General features: G+C 43.3%; 1 protein-coding gene across 1 annotated transcript in view; it reads left to right on the top strand.

The window, feature by feature from the left end:
- Nucleotides 1–516: 516 nt before the first annotated feature.
- LOC308284631 (SPRY domain-containing SOCS box protein 4-like) overlaps nucleotides 517–17,348 on the top strand; it is a gene marked incomplete at both ends in the record, with an annotated part of 33,308 nt that continues 16,476 nt past the window's right edge. The window contains 4 exons of the mRNA XM_080725314.1: nucleotides 517–574; nucleotides 1,219–1,406; nucleotides 1,772–2,038; nucleotides 8,696–8,927. Of these exons, the coding sequence (XP_080581440.1) occupies nucleotides 517–574; nucleotides 1,219–1,406; nucleotides 1,772–2,038; nucleotides 8,696–8,927 (745 nt within the window). The remainder of the gene's footprint in view (nucleotides 575–1,218; nucleotides 1,407–1,771; nucleotides 2,039–8,695; nucleotides 8,928–17,348) is intronic.

Genomic DNA, 17,348 nt, shown 5'->3' with positions numbered 1-17,348 from the left:
CCATAATATGTTCTGTTGTTCATGTTGTGGCCCCATGGGAAAAATAATTACCCATCCCTGCTGTATACACTTATACTGTATGTCGGCTTGTTTACCGTTGAGTGAGAAAAGTGTGCGTGTGTGTGAGTGTGTACTTGTTGTTAAGCTGTCATCGTTTCTCCTGTTTGTTCTCTCTCTCTCTCCCTCCCTCCCTCTCTCCCTCCCTCTCTATCTCTCTGTCTCTCTCTCTCTCTCTACCAGACCAGACTTCTTATTAATCTTGTCCTCCGTCTCTTCAACAGGAGCAGCTCCGTCGTTCAGAGAGACGCCCCGCCCCCTTTCCTCTACGGACCTCTCCGCCCCTCCCTCTCACCCCGCTCACCCCGCTCGCCCCGCCCCCTCCCCACGCTGCTCGCCCCCCCGACACGTTGATGAGGTAACAGGAAGTCACCCCCCGCCCCGACACAGGACACACCCCACCCCATCGCCCCCCTCCCTCCCTGACCCGTCAGGTTCCTATACGCCACCACCACCACCATGGGTCAGAAGATCTCGGGCGGCATCAAGACGGTGGACGGACGCACCGTCGACACGGGTAGGAGAACTGACCCAATGTCTGTCTGTCCTATGTCTGTCTGAACACATGCTGACATCACTGATACCAAACGGTGCCCACATTTGGAGATGACTGACATCACTGATATACGTCTAACATTATTCTGAGCACACTCCTTAACCCAAACTGCACATCATTTTGCAATTTTGTAATTTTGGGAGTCCTTGACATGAGAACCACTGATTTAGAAGAAGGATTTAGAAGACAACTATAGAATCGGGTCAAAAATATTCAAAGAAGGGGCATGTTGGCGCAGTGGTTAGCACTTCGCCTCACAGCTAGAAGGTCCTGGGTTCGATTTCCGCCGGGGGACGATGTGGGTGCTGGGGGCGTGTTCTTCCCTCCGCGTCATCAGCGCCCACACCCTAGGTGGGGTTGGCGATAGGGCCTTTCTGTGTGGGATAAAAAGTATTCTAATATATATATATATATATATATATATATTTATGTATTTATTTATTTTTTCAAAGACTTTTTCATGATTTTTCAAAAATAGCAGATCTGAAAGCTCACAGTATGGCACTCGGTGTGAGTATTTTTCAATAGTTAAAGCATACAATAATGGTTCAATGAATGATGCATAATAAAGCGTTCTCATAGTCTCTCTCTCTCTCTCCCTCCAGAGACGGTGGGCTCTCCGTCCTACCGGCCGTCGGCGTCGCACCGCCGCCGCCACCCCGAGCTGGGTGGTCCTGACTTTGCCAAGCCCCCCCGCCTGGACCAGCTGCTGGACATGCCCCCTGCAGGGCCCGCCACACAGCTGCGCCACGCATGGAACCCAGAGGACCGCTCGCTCAACGTCTTCATCAAGGTATTCAGAACGGACCACCATAAGAGAAGATTTGTACGCCAGTAATTTTCAACCATTTTGATTTCAAGGACCCCCAGTTGGACATGCATTAGACCAGTGGTTCCCAATCTTTTTAGCCCGTGAACCAAAAGAGAAGTTAGACGTTGGTCTCGGACCGAAACTAGTAAAAATATCAGATCTACAAGCTCACAACTTAGATCTTAGATTTTATTTTTTGAAATTACTTTTCATGGCACCGCATCTTAAAAATCGTAACATTTCCATAGCCGTTCAGTCAATGCGATGTAACTCACTTGTATTTCTCTCTCCTCTCCTCGCAACGTTTTCCCAAAACCCCAAACCAACCGACCCTCCAAAAACACCAGGAGGAGGACCGCCTGACCCTCCACCGCCACCCGGTGGCCCAGAGCACCGACTGCATCCGGGGTCGCGTGGGCCACACGCGCGGCCTCCACGCCTGGCGCATCCACTGGCCGGCGCGGCAGCGCGGCACGCACGCCGTGGTGGGCGTGGCCACGCAGGAGGCGGCGCTCCACTCCGTGGGCTACACGGCGCTGGTGGGCCAAGACCAGGAGTCCTGGGGCTGGGACCTGGGACGCAACCGCCTCTGTCACGACAGCAAGAACCTCACGGTAAGACCTGAGGACGCAACCGCCTCTGTCACGACAGCAAGAACCTCACGGTAAGACCTGAGGACGCAACCGCCTCTGTCACGACAGCAAGAACCTCACGGTAAGACCTGGGGGGACGCAACCGCCTCTGTCACGACAGCAAGAACCTCACGGTAAAGAAAGGACATTAACTCTTTTACTGCTTCGGACGTTCCCGTTCGCCCCAATTTTGAACCAAGCGTGCTGCCATTGCGGCTCGTTCTTTTTTACCTTGTCTGATGACTGTAAAGCTGACAAGGGGTCGCGCCGCCGTGTACAGTAAAAACATCTCCCGTAACGCTGCTCTCAAAAATCCACCGCACGTTAGCAATGATGGAGTCCCAAATCACTTCCTGGCTGTTCTCTGTGGATGTGAGCTAGATTATGCATTTCTATGCTCTGAACCACGGCAAGCGGAGCGGCCCAATTCAAACCCATTCTTTGCACAAGGCTGCCCTTTGCTGCCATCTTGGCCAAAGTGCACACATAATAAATGAAAATGAAAAATAATTGGTTGAAAATATTGAATTGATCTTTTTCTATAACATCGCAAAGGTAAGCTGCTTTTTGCTGGCACCAGCCCCAATAAATACATTGTAACATCTGGCAGTAGAACTGTTAACGTGTTGAGTGTTGTTCGCCTGTTAACTCATTTAGTGCCACCCCTTTCACCACTAGAGGGCGCCCAGTGGCCATAGAAAATCCCATAGAGATATGCTGGTATATGCAGAAGCCCTGCAGCCATGACTTGCCTGAACACTTTCCTTTGTGCATGTACAGGAAGAGGATGAAGTTAGCTTGAAGTTAGCTATTGGCTACCAAGCATTTTAGAAGCCTTATTTTCGTCAACTTAGCCATGATTAAACCTTGCACACCTCATGCATGGGAAAAAAACAGAGAAGAATGAGCTCTAAAAAATCCAATGCAATCCTGGATTGCATTGGAGTGGATTTGTGCAGTTTGTTCACAGCTTTCAAACAAAAAAATCCGATTGGAAATCCGTTCAGGCATTCTTGAGATAATCGCCATTATGTTTTACATGTTATGTAAACAAACATGGCTGCCCTGTATGTTAGATGGGGTTGTATGGGGGTGGAACATGCAAAATCGCGATTGAAATCATGTTCACTAGATTTGATGGGGTCCAAAAAAAAAAATTTCAAAAAATTTTTTTTCAAAATCTTTTTTTTATTTATTTTTATTTTTTTAATATCCCGAACTAATTCGGGATAGGCACTCAATGAGTTAAAAGCCATTTAGCCCTGGGAACCGCTTTAACCATTGTTTTATTCTTTAGCAATTGAAAAATAGCAGATCTACAAGCTCGCAGTGCGAGCTTGTAGATCTGCTATTATTGAAAAATCATGTTTTTTTTCCCCCGTAAATCTTTGTATATATATTATAAGCGAACATTTGTGACTCAAATTTTTCTTCTCGGGGTCCCTGGGACTAAATATTTAGAGATGTGGTTCGGCATTGCAGATTGAGAAACACTCACTGACGTAGAAACGTGCGTTTTTCAAAAACCTTAGAAGGATTTAGAAGACATTCATAGAATCAGGTCAGTATATTCAAAGCAGCACTCTGTGCTGTGAGCTTGTAGATCTTTTATTTTTTAGTAGTTAAAGCATAAAATAACGGTGAAAGTAATAATGCATAATAATGCGTTCCAGGTGTTAATGGGTAAAAACAGTGGTGATAATAGCAGATCAGGAACCCTACTGGTCCATCTGATTCCATTTTTACACTCTCAGAGTTATGGGGATCCTTGCAAATAAAACAATTGAGAACCACAAGTGGACTCTTTTTTTTTTTTTTTAACAATATATTTATTAAGATTTTCTTTTTTTCACAGGAAATTCAATTGTTACAATTGTTACACTTTTTTTTTTAAACATACAAAATGCAAAAGCAAAAGCAAGAGAAAAAGAAACATGACAAAAACAAACCAAAACCATAGAAAAGAAAAACAACAAAAACAACAACAGCACTACTCCCCCCCCCGTTCTGACATTAAGTGTCCCAAGTTACAGTCTTTCATATATTGAATGAAACAACCCCATATCTTCTGAAATACCTCTTGTTTGTCCTTCAAAATATATGTAATCTTTTCCAGAGGTAGACATGAACACAGTTCTCTGAACCATAGAGAAATACTCGGTTTTCCCAGACTCTTCCAAGATAATGCAATTATTCTTTTAGCTTGTAAGATACAGATATCAATAAACTTGATTTCACAGGTTTTCAATTTGTGTCCCTCTGGATATAGACCAAGCAGAAAGAATGTCGGTTCTGGTACTATTTTAACAGATAAAATTTTTTGAATTTCCTGCCCGACCTCCTTCCAAAACTCCATCAATTTTGGACACGACCAAAGACAGTGGAACAGTGTGCCCTTGTCTTCACCACATCTGGTGCACACATCGGGAATATTACTATCAAATTTATTCAATTTCTCTGGTGTGATATACACTCTCATAAGCCAATTATATTGTAGAAGTTTTAATCGTGTGTTCCCTGTTTGAGACTGAGCTTCTATACAAGCTGTACTCCACTGTTCCTCTGTCAGATCTACCTGTAAATCTGTCTTCCAGGCTTCAAGCTTAGATTCAGAGGTCTCCAGCGAAAAAGACACCATGAGATTATAAAATTCTGATATAATTCCCTTTTTAAAGGGGTCTTTAACCAGAGCCCTCTCCAACTCCGACACAGAGGGAGCACTTAAAGATTGGTTTTGGTTGGCTCGAATATAGCTCCTTACTTGAAAGTATTTGAAACGGTGTTTACGAGGGATGTTATACTTAGTAACAAGCTCTTCAAACGATAACATGGTACCTTTTAAGCTTCCAAATACATCCTTCAATTGGCGTATACCTTTATCGGCCCACATTTTGAATCCCCCATCTGCTCTACCCGGTACAAACTGATTGTTACCCCAAATCGGAGTGAACCAGGAAATGGGAGAGGTTACATTCAAGTGCTTGTTAATATCCCTCCAAATTTTAATCATATATTTAACTATAGGGTTAGATGTTTTCTTTATGAGATTTTTTTGAGAATCAGAGTATATATAAGAGGGGAATGGGAGTCGTAAGGAGCTAGATTCTAAGTCCCTCCATGCCGGTGCATTCTCTGTTGTGAAGTAGAACATTAATGCTCTCAATTGAGCTGCCCAAAGATACCACATTAAGTTAGGGCACTGTAACCCTCCCCTATCATAAGGTAGATACAGTAATGTCAGTCGGAGTCTGGGACGTCTATTATTCCATATAAAATTGGTAAACATTTTCTTGGTTCTAGAGAAGAAGTTTGATGGAGGTGGTAAGGGTATGTTTTGAAATAAGTACAGCAACTTGGGAAGCACGTTCATTTTTAGTATATTAATCCTGCCAGCTAAAGAAATTGAAAGACTCGACCATCTGTTGATAGAGTTCTCAATTGTTGATAATATTGGGTTATAATTGCAGTTCGAGACCTCTTCTAATTTTGGAACAATTTGGATACCTAGGTAGGTGAATGAGTCTACTGGTTTGAAATGACAGGCATAATCTGGTGGGTTAGATCTTTCGTCCGAGTTTAAGAGCATAATGGATGATTTTGAGTTGTTTACTTTGTAACCTGATATATGACCATAGGTTTTAATGAGATCCAAAAGGGCCGGAATAGACGTTTGCAGATTTTTTAAGAAGAGGATTACATCATCCGCATACAAGGCTATACGATGATCTAGTCTCTCCACATTTATGCCCGAAATCTGCGTATGCTCTCTCACAGCAATAGCAAACGGTTCAAATGCAATCAGAAACAATAATGGTGAAAGTGGGCAACCTTGTCTACAGCCTCTGTTGATCCTTATCGGTTTAGATATGATATTGTTAGTAAGTATTTCTGCATATGGATCGTTATATAACAGTTTTACCCATTTACAAAAATTCTCCCCCAGACCGAACCGTATGAGCATTTCAAACAGAAACGGCCATTCTACTCTGTCAAAAGCTTTTTCGCCATCAAGCGACAAAAGGGCTGTATCTGGCGCCCCCCTCTGGATGTGTAATATATTTAGTACCCTCCTTACATTGTGAAAACCCTGACGATCTACCATGAAACCATTCTGGTCATCTTCTATAATTACAGACAAAACACCTTCCAGTCTTTTAGCTAATATTTTACATAGTATTTTCAGATCCGAATTTAACAGGCTAATTGGTCGTAAATTTTCACATCTATTGTTTGGTTTACCCGGTTTTGGAAGAAGCGTAATGAGAGCTCCTCTCAAGGAGGGAGGTAATACTCCATCCTCAAATGATTCCGAGAACATGTCAAGTAAGGGTTTTGTTAGTTTACTTGCAAATTTTTTATAAATGTCTATGGGCAGACCGTCAGGTCCAGCGGCTTTACCAGATGTCATGCTACTTATTGCCTCGGAGATCTCACCCTCATCCAAGGATGCCCCTAACTTTTCACCATCCTGTTCCCGAAGTTGGGGAATATTAATGTTATCCAAAAAGGTGCTTTGGTCCACCTGTTCTTGAGTTGTCTCAGAACTGTATAACCTGCTATAATATTCTCTGAATGCCTCGTTTATTTCAATTGGATCCGATATATCTTCCCCCCTGTCATTTTTTAAGACAGAAATCGATCTCTCGGTTTGGAGCTGTTTGATGCGCCAAGCCAAAACCCTGCTGGGCTTCTCGCCCTGATCGAAGATGGTTTGTTTTAGTTTTAGTAGATTAGCCGCTGCTTTGGAGGCCGAAATTTCGTTGTATTGTGCGCGTAAGAGTAGTATTTCCTGATGAACTTTAGGGCAGGGCTTCATGAAGTAAGAGGCCTCCATGTTCTTAATTTTGGATTCTAACAATAAAACTTTTTGTTTAATTTTTTTGGATTTTGAACTTGTGAAATTTATGATCTGTCCTCTAATAAAAGCCTTAAAAGCTTCCCATCTCACGGTTGCAGTTGTTTCATCAGTATTAGTAGCAAAATATAAGTCAATTTGTCCTCCAATATAAGTCATTAGGTCAGGGTCCTGGAGCCATCTCTGTTCAAACCTCCATTTGGGGGGATCCTTTAAACGACCCGGATCTACATAAGTTAAACTGTTAGGTGCGTGATCTGAGATCAGAATACTATCATACACACACTTTTTGACCCTATCCAGGATGCCTACAGAGATCATAAATAGATCTATCCGACTGTACGTCTTGTACGTGCTGGAATAACATGAGTACATAGCGACATCGGGATTTCTATCTCTCCAAACGTCTCTAAGGTTTAGATCTTTAGCAAACTGTTGTATAACCTCCCTACTTTTCGAGTGGGTTTTATCAGAATGGGTGGATCTATCCATGATAGGGTCCAGAGTCACATTCCAATCCCCAGCTATCAGGTACTGACCTTTTAGCGATGCCAATAATAGAAATAAATTGTTAAAGAAATTTGGGTCGTCATTATTAGGAGCATAAATATTCACCAGAATAAGACTTTCTGCAAAAAGATTGCCTTGTATTATCAAGTAGCGCACAAGTGGACTCTTAAAGGACAACTCCAGGCTAAATAACATCTAGGCTCGTTTTCCTAAATGACTGTCCATGGGGTCTAATAGGAAGAAACGTCCCTGTTGTCCAGTTTCCCCAGCAGAACCCAGCAGCTCTCATAGCATAGAGTGGAGCCTATGGGGCTGTTAAGTATGACATCATTTTGTAGGCAGAGGAGAATTTCTGCCCCCAGTTTCCGTGAATCTTTTTAATATTTTTACTATTTACACATTTTTCTTCTCTTTGTTGTTGATAGGAAAGTGTTAGAATTATACTTTAGTCGTTATTTTTGTCTCGGATCTGTTGAAAATAGCGAGGGACAGAAAATGCTCTGGGGGCAGATTCTCCTCTGCCTACAAAATGATGTCACGGCTTAAAAGCCCCATAAGCCTATCACTTTTACACTATTTGTTGTGGTCAAAAGTGATTTTTACATGAATGTGTTTCTAGTAGTCATTACAAACACATCCATACCATCGTTGTCCCACACGAGCCGCCACACTCTGCTAAACAGATGTTATGCTGTTCTGTGTTTTGCCAAGTCCCGGAAAAGACGTGCTGTGATTGGCCAGTACAGTCACTTTGATTGGCAGTTGTGCAGAATGCTCATCCCAAAACATGATTTATGACAGTGGTTCTCAACCTGTGGGTCGGGGTCCCCACATTATTGTGGGGGGTCCCCAGATGATTAACTTAATGTGCAACATTGTTTTCTCACTCAACAGTAAACAAACCAACATAAAGTTTAAGTGTATAGAGGGTATCTGCACATTTCTAAAGTGACAATTGAATGACTTTTTAATACCTCTAAAATGACAAATTAAACATTGGACAAATTGTCAAATAATTAGAGGCAGAAATTGTGAAAATAGCCGATCTACTATTTTCACAATAGAACCATGTTATACAAAATGTAATGCCTCAACACTTAGTGCTCATCAGGGTGGGGGGGTCCCCAGTTAAAATATGATTATTTTGGTTGAAAAGGTTGAGAACCACTGATTTATGAGACTGTGGCGGCTCGTGTGGGACAACCAAGGCATGCGTTCAAACACAGCAATAAACCATTCATTCATTCATTGATTGGTTGCAGCCCCGTGGTGCCCACAGCGCGCTGCCCCCCTACCCACGCTTCCTGGAGCCCGAGGAGGGCTTCTCGCTGCCCGACTCCCTGCTGGTGGTCCTGGACATGGACGAGGGGACGCTGAGCTTCGCCGTCGACGGGCAGTACCTGGGCGTGGCCTTCCGGGGCCTGAAGGGCAAGAAGCTGTACCCCATCGTCAGCGCCGTGTGGGGCCACTGTGAGATCACCATGAGATACGTCAACGGACTGGATCGTAAGTTACATCCCTTTAACACTTTAGCCGTCATTTACGCTTCTGATACACCCCATAGTAATGCAGGGACTCAATGTCCCATGATCCTTCGGGAGATGAGGCCGTCCGGATGTTCCGGTTTTCCATTCAGACCAATGGTAGAGAATTCAGAAAATGGATTTATCTTGGATTCTGCTCCCATATTGTTTTGATCGTCAAAAGATGCGTTCTTGGATCATATAACTAAAGAACAGATCGTCAAGGTCGCGATTTTTTCTTTACTGGGCGAAAGAACACATGATTGTTGTATTTTACAAACAGTGTGTAGCTCATCGTGGTCACGCCTGTGGGTCCTTCATAATAAGGTAAAATCATGAATAACGTTGGCAGAGGTGAACCGAATGAATTAGAAAAACTACCTGTGACTACCTCATGTGTGAGCTTCAGACGAAACCCTTGAAGGAACGTGCCAAAGGGTAATTGGGAGGGACTTACGGATCCCAAGAATCTCAAGAACGTTGCGTGTGTGTGTGTGTGTGTGTGTGTGTGTGTGTGTGTGTGTGTGTGTGTGTGTGTGTGTGTGTGTGTGTGTGTGTGTGTGTGTGTGTGTGTGTGTGTCAGCGTCCATGCTGAGCTCAGCTCGTCCTGGGGAGTGTGTGTGCAGAGCGTGTTGTGTGTTGTGTGTGTGTGTGCAGAGCGTGTTGTTTGTTGTGTGTGTGTGTGCAGAGCGTGTTGTGTGTTGTGTGTGTGTGTGTGTGTGCAGAGCACGTGTGTGTGTGTGTGTGTGTGTGCAGAGCGTGTGTGTGTGTGTGTGTGCATAGCGTGTTGTGCTGCTGTTGTTTGGATCGATATTCCCCCACATACATCACACGGCCTGAGGAATCCTTTGATCTGTGTGCGTGCGTGCTTGCGTGCGTGCGTGTGTGTGTGTGTGACGTGTGAGTGTGTGTGTGTGTGTGTGACGTGTGAGTGTGTGTGTGTGTGTGTGTGTGTGTGTGACGTGCCAGAGGGATGATGGGATGGCCTTCCAGTCGTGCTAGTATTGACGGGGTCGACACTGTCGATGGTGATCTCTGACCACCGACTGAATAAATAAACACATTCTGGCTGACTGACTGACTGACTGATAGATAGAAAATCACACCAGTGTGAAGTGAGCGGTGCTCACCTCACACTAGAAAATACTGTTCCCGAAGATGACCTATTCATCATTAGTGTGGTTGCCCTGCAGGGAAGCCAGACCATAGTATTTGACCGACTTTATTTCATCTTTCCCTTCCTAGATACACTTTATTTTGCCTCGTTACTCCTCCCAGTTTTGGTGGCCCGCAGTGGGCCATATGTCAAATCCACCAGCTTCATCGGGAATCAATTCTGCTTAGAGATATGTTATATATATATATATAATTGAAATTTATTATACATTTATTTGTGAATTCATTTTCTCCATTGACTTTATGATGTCACATTGCACGCACACACGCTCATATACACAGGTGTGTATTGCTGTGTGCTCGTGAGGACATCGCCATTGAAAATTGCTCAAAATAGCTGAAACGTAGCCGGAAAAGATTGCAGATCTACAAGATCACAGCAGGTGGCACTGTGAGCAGCTACTTTCCGGTGCGCAGCGACGTATAAAACAGGGGAAAACACCCTAAACTGAACCTCTAAATGTCTCATCCTAACCCTAAACCCAACCTGCATCTTTTCCTAATGTCAGCAGCAGTGGCTCGGAAGGTAGAGCTGTCCCTCTAGGGAACCACAGGGTTCCCAGTTCGATCCCGGGATCCCCCAGAGTTAGAGTTATAATATTTGACAGATGCTCGGTTCTTGGTTCACCTGAGTTTACTGAGTGTCTCTCTGCATTTGATGTTTGTGTTTACCTGGCTCACTGTTGTTGTGCAAACATGCTCTCTCAGTGCAGGCTGTTGTGTTGGCAGAAGCTGTCAGTTTGGTATTTGTTGTCACAGCAACTAGTAGTTCCTGTACTACACACTCTGTCTGCACGCGTTGTTACCTCTGAGACTTCACTTATTACACATAATTACTTAACTCATCTAGTGCCATTCACGAGATGTCTCGGGAAAAGTAATAGATTACTGTAGTGCCATTCACGAGATATCTCGGGAAAAGTAATAGATTACTGTAACGGCGAGTACATTACCGAGAAGAATGGCCGCGGGTCCGGAGACGAAATCCGTCGCTGATTTTGCATCATCACGGCTCCACGAGCACAAAATAGTCCCATCCATAACATTGAGGTGGACGGGGGATCTCATCTTTAATGTCCATTATCTCAAAACTACACTTTAGAAGCTAGGATGGAGGCAGATGCTCGCTTATGTTACACAATGATAAAAGCTCCGGTCGGCCATTACACAACTCCACGTGGAGAACGATCGGTTCCGGCGCACGATCCGATGACGTCAGACCGGAAGTGATTGCGTGGTGGACTTCTGGCCTCAAAATAAGACAACGCAAGTGAATGGGACCTGAAGGAGGCACTTTGGACATTATAATCCGTTAATGTCTGGGGCTCTGAATGAGTTAAACACTATTCTATGCTTTAACTATTAACTCATTTAGTGCTCCAGACATGAACGGGTTAAAATGTCCAAGCTGCCGTTCGCAGGCTCCGTCCGCGGCCAGTCTCTTATTTTGAAGGCCGGAAGTAGATTGCAACAATTCCTTTTTGACAACCCTTTTTTTTTTTACCCGGAAGTCTTGTCGTCCAATGTGTACACAGTAATGGCGGATCGATGCCTTTCAGCTTGTACTATAATACATAAGTACATACACTATTACACTTACCCCCCCCCCCCCTTAAGGAGCTTAAGCTTTTGCTGCACCTCTTGCTGTGTACCCAGCATGTTAGCATGTGTTCCTCTTTCATGAGGTCACCTCCGACGTTCTCCACCTTCTCCTTGAAGTGGTCCTCTCTCTGTGAGTCACTGAGAGATGTGTTCTGACCTCCACCGCTTGAAGGGATATTTTACCAAGCGTCAAAACACTTTTAATGTCTTGTCTGGCTTTATGCGTGAACCCCAGACACAATTATGAAGCCTTGAATGCTTGGAGATGTTTTTTTTTTTTTTTTTTTCTGGGACGATCTCCGGTAGAGTATCCTAGTCTCCTATCTCCTAGACTCAAAGAGTCTCCTGACAAGTCTCCTATATTGACCATTAAGACTTGAGGCCGATCCTACCAGTAAATCCTAATCCTATGTTGCTGTGTCAGGGGTCCTCAAACGTCATGCGTCAGGGACCCCCAAAGATTATATGATCCCCATCTCAAAATATGTTGTGCCAGGGGAGGGACACCCTCCAGAAGCAAGGATTTTAGTTAATATCTTTCTCTTTTAAAAAGATAATATATATTCACACCAAAAATAGGGCTTAGAGGGATATTTCATTTTAAAACACCTTTGGGGTCATTTTAACATCTACTCAGACCCCAGACCGTTTTTAAGTGGCTTGATTCAGTGTTTTTCATATTTGATGTTCATTTCACCCTCCTATTGTGACCCATTGTAACTTCAAACTCCATTTTAACCATTGATCAAGAAAAAGCATGCCCTTGGTTCTGGACTAATGTTGTCCTTCTTTTTGTCCTTCTAATGTGTGAGGGCGGCCGTGTTTTTTCAATTACCATTTTCGGTGACTTTCTATTATTTATTTGTTAATTTTTTGTGCCATGTCATTTTGTCTGGGGTGCACGCATAAAGCCAGACGAGACGTTCAAAGTGTTTTGGTGCTTGGTAAAATCTCCCTTCAAGCGGTGGAGGTCAGAACACATCTCAGAATGTTTCTCACTGTCTTCAGTGACTCACAGAGAGAGGACCACTTCAAGGAGAAGGTGGAGAACATCAGAGGTGACCTCATGAAAGAGGAACACACGTTAAAAGCAAAATGGTTCAGCCCTGGACTCCGTTCCATTGGTTGTAAGAGAAGCCAATAGTTGAAAAAGAATAAATTAAACTGTTGGTAATTCATGGATTTGCCAGATATAATTGTCCCTCCTCGATCCAGATCCAGCTTATTATTTTGTAGAGAAGTTCACCCCACAAAAAAAACAAAAAACAAAAAACAAAACACTTATTTTCTGTCAATTACACACTACATACCCCATGAAGCCTGAATGCATGGATATGTTTTTTTTTTATTTTTTTTTCTTATCACATTAAGCCAATCTCCGGTAGAGTATCCTACCTCCTAGTCTCGCCTAGACCCAAAGAGTCTCCTACCGAGTCTGCTATACTGACCGATGACCTGGTCATCAAATGGTTGGTTCAGGGATGTGACAAAAAATAAATATTTATAGAAAACAAGTTGTTTTTGGGGGGGTGAACTACTCCTTTAAAGGACAAATTAGTTTTTTTTACAACAAGGGTTTATATTTTAGATTGTAATTAGAGAAAAGAAAAGATGAGTGTTAAAATGTTTTCCTTTACTGCTTTCTATTGTTTAAGTGATTTTAGTATTTAGATTTCAGTGGGTGGGGGCATGCGTACAATTGGCTAAATATGTATTTTTAGACACAATAAGCCCATTCCCAAGATGCAACGCAATCTTTCATGGGCATATGTGACGTATGGGGGCTGGTGTAAATAGTAGCAAATAAATCGACGGCTTATTGTGTCTGAAAATGCATGCCCCAAACCTGGGGGCATGCATGCAAATAAAAATCGTTAAAATCACTAAAACGATTGAAAGAAGTAAATGAAAACATTTGAACACTCATCTTTTCTTTTCTCTAATGACTATCTAAAATATGAACCCTTGTTGTAAAAAAACAAAGTTGTCCTTTAAGTCTGCTACTCTAGATGTTTCAAAGCCAATCCAACATGTTTGAGGGTCGTTCTTATTTTATTTATCCTCTCACTGAAAACAATCTTTCTCATGCTTATTCTGTGATTTAGCTCTGTCTGACTAAAGCACAGACTGTATAGTTGGAGCTTTATCACCAGGGGAATACAACCAATGATCTGATAAAACTCCAGACTCAGCAGTACTGGGCCAACACTACATCAAAGTGTCTGTCTGTTCACTCCCACACAACTCTCACAGTAGAATCCAAACGTCCTGTAAACACATGTATCCTCGCTACTTCCAAAAGGGGCGTTTTCTCACAAACTATGCTATTTAAAACACTCCCGCTGTAAACAGTCTCAATACTTATTGCAAAGTACTTAAAAATAAAATAACAAAATACAGTAATACAATAAAGTACATTATGCATTATAAATTGGTTAATTCATATAGTAATTTTTCCTTTCTTAGAAATGTAGTGGAGAAAAGGATAATACCCCAAAATACATATGTATATACTCCAAAACCACCTGTAACCACCTTATAAGTTGATGTTTTAAATACTTCGGCTCAATAGAATATTGATATTGGATCAGGAATAAGACAAAACAAACTGCACCTTTAAATCCTCACTCTTGGACAGGTTCAGCAGTGGAACGCTGTTGCTGGAGGTCACCTTGTTGGAGCTGTGCGTGTGTGTGCGCGCATGTGTGCGCATGTATGTGTGTTTGTATGTGCGTGCGTGCGTGCGTGAGTGATGGCCACTGTCTCCCTGGATGTTTGAAATGTCAAGGTGTTTCTGTCTGACTGATCACCACAGAGAGAGAGAGAGAGAGAGAGGAGAGAGAGAGAGAGAGAGAGAGAGAGAGAGAGAGGGAGAGAGCTCTCAGAGAGAGAGAGAGAGAGAGAGACAAAGAGAGAGAGAGGGAGAGAGAGGGAGAGAGAGAGAGAGAGAGAGAGAGAGAGAGAGAGAGAGAGAGAGCTCTCAGAGAGAGGGAGAGAGAGAGAGAGAGAGAGAGAGATATGAAAGGATAGAAACACGCTCATGAACAGTTGATAATGCAATCAAAAGGTGTTTCTTTTGCCACAGTTTTTTGACAGCGGATAATCTTTGGATGAAAATGGCAAAGCGTCCTTTAGAAATGTCAGTGACAGCAGCTCTAGTCTAGTGTGTAGAGGAGACATGGTAACATGTGATAGTAGCTCTAGTCTAGTCTGTAGAGGAGACATGGTGACATGGTGACAGTGACAGCAGCTCTAGTCTAGTGTGTAGAGGAGACATGGTGACATGGTGACAGTGACAGCAGCTCTAGTCTAGTGTGTAGAGGAGACATGGTGACATGGTGACAGTGATAGTAGCTCTAGTCTAGTGTGTAGAGGAGACATGGTGACATGGTGACAGTGATAGTAGCTCTAGTCTAGTGTGTAGAGGAGACATGGTGACATGGTGACATGGTGACAGTGATAGTAGCTCTAGTCTAGTCTGTAGAGGAGACATGGTGACATGGTGACAGTGATAGTAGCTCTAGTCTAGTCTGTAGAGGAGACATGGTGACATGGTGACAGTGATAGTAGCTCTAGTCTAGTGTGTAGAGGAGACATGGTGACATGGTGACAGTGACAGTAGCTCTAGTCTAGTGTGTAGAGGAGACATGGTGACATGGTGACATGGTGACCCTCCTGTCCCCAACCGTCTGACATGTCCTTCATTCAACCTGGACATGCAGTTTACACTTTACAATTTAGGCATTTAGCAGACGTTTTTAATCCAAAGCGACTTACAATAAGCAGGTAATACATCAATAATATAAGCAAGATAATATGTCAGTTCATCAACAACAATATAACAAACTAGAGGTTCGCGGCCTTCGGCCGCTCACATCTAGAGTCCACGCCCGCTTCTTTACTAAAAAACTTTTTTTTTTTCAAAAAAAAAAAAAATGTTTTTTTCAACAAAAAAAAAAGCTAAAAAAAAAAAAAATTAAAAAAAAAAAGGAAAAAAAAAAGAAAAAAAAAAATGTTTTTGGGGGGAACTATTGTGGCGGAACTATTGTGCCACAGCGCACGTTTACGGTCGGACATATTTGACCGCCGGACGCACTGGAGAGAAGTGACTGTTATGCCTCTGCTATTTCTCTGCAGTCACTGTGGAGGCAGCAGCAGCAGCGCACATGCAAACACAGTGGTGTAAAATTTCACCTCTCTCTCTCTCTCTCGCTTGCCCGCCCCCCCTCCCCTGTTGCCTCCTCTCTCTCGTGCTTAGCGAATGAGCGGACGGCATAGGGTTATGGGCGGTATTCCTTACGTCCTGACGACTACCGACTACCTATGCGACGACTACCTATGCGACTACCTATGAGTTGAAGTCGATGTAAAGGGGGTTGGAAGTGGGATGCGGCAATAAGCCCATTGTATAAGATGCATAGGAATAGCAGGCTAGAAAAAAATATCATAGGTAGACCATGCACCTAAACAGTAAAAAAACTAAAAAATGCTATCTAGCTTCATGTGTGGTCATTGAGGGAAGGGGAGTGAAGAAGTGAGTCTTCAGACCACGGCAGAAGCTAAGTGCGACAGGGAGTTTATTCCACAGCTTGGGGGCCAAGAACCAGGAGGCAAATTGTCTTGGACGAGTGGATTTGGTGTCCTTATTGATGGCCTTAACCCGGCTAAAGACCGGGAAAGAATCTGACCATTTAACCATTTGGTTTCCTGTGTTTCTTAAACCAATGGTTAGATGGTTTAAGAAAGACAGGATTTAACATCTAATCCTGCCGTTATACTTCGGCTATTGAAACATAGCAAATCTACAAGCTCACAGCGTGGCACAAACAAGGTTCTGAGCACCACTGACAGCAACATATGTTTTTTTCACAAAGCGTTTTAGATTTACAGTAGATGTAGAAAAACCTCAGGTTTAGTGGGTTAAATAAAGGAGAGGACGCGTTGTTTCCCCGGTCATTTTATGTCGTCCATGTCACCGCCTGCAAACTGAACACCGTCCAACAAAAAGAATGTTTTGCTGCATAGCAGATATGTCCAAAGTCTGGCCCGGCTGCCTTTTTTAAATGTAACGTGTTTTGTATTATTTATATGGCCGCCTTTGAAAAAGGTTTGATCACCTCTGTAATGGTGGAATACAGCTGCTTGGTATTCATAGCATATGCAGCCGGATAGACACTATACAACATAACACATTGTACATTCACAGTACCGAGCATAAAACACATGAAACGGCTTGGCTGGCAGCAGCGTTTGCTGTTTCTCAGGGCTGATTTGTTGTCAGAACAACAGAAGTACAGTACGCTCTGGGCTCTGTGCTGGACCAGACCGTGGCTGTGAGACAGGCTCGTTAAATTAACGAGTCGCAGGCTGCTCGTATGCAAATGAGAGCCATGGAGTGTGTACTGTAAATAGACTAGAATGTTATTGCTTATTGGGCCCAACATTACAATCTGCAACCGCTTATCCGGAATCGGGTCACGGGGGTAACAGTTCCAACTGAGATTTCCAGAGTTCGCTATTCCGAGCAACTTCCTCCACTCCCTCTGGGAGTATAACGAGGCGTTCCCAAGCCAGTTTGGAGATATAATCCTTCCATCTGGTCTTTGGTCTGCCACGGGGTCTCCTC

This window comes from Nannobrachium achirus (genome assembly GCF_963921795.1).
Source record: "Nannobrachium achirus genome assembly, chromosome: 5".
Taxonomy (NCBI): Eukaryota; Metazoa; Chordata; class Actinopteri; order Myctophiformes; family Myctophidae; genus Nannobrachium; species Nannobrachium achirus.
This window is presented reverse-complemented; position numbering and strand designations above follow the sequence as displayed.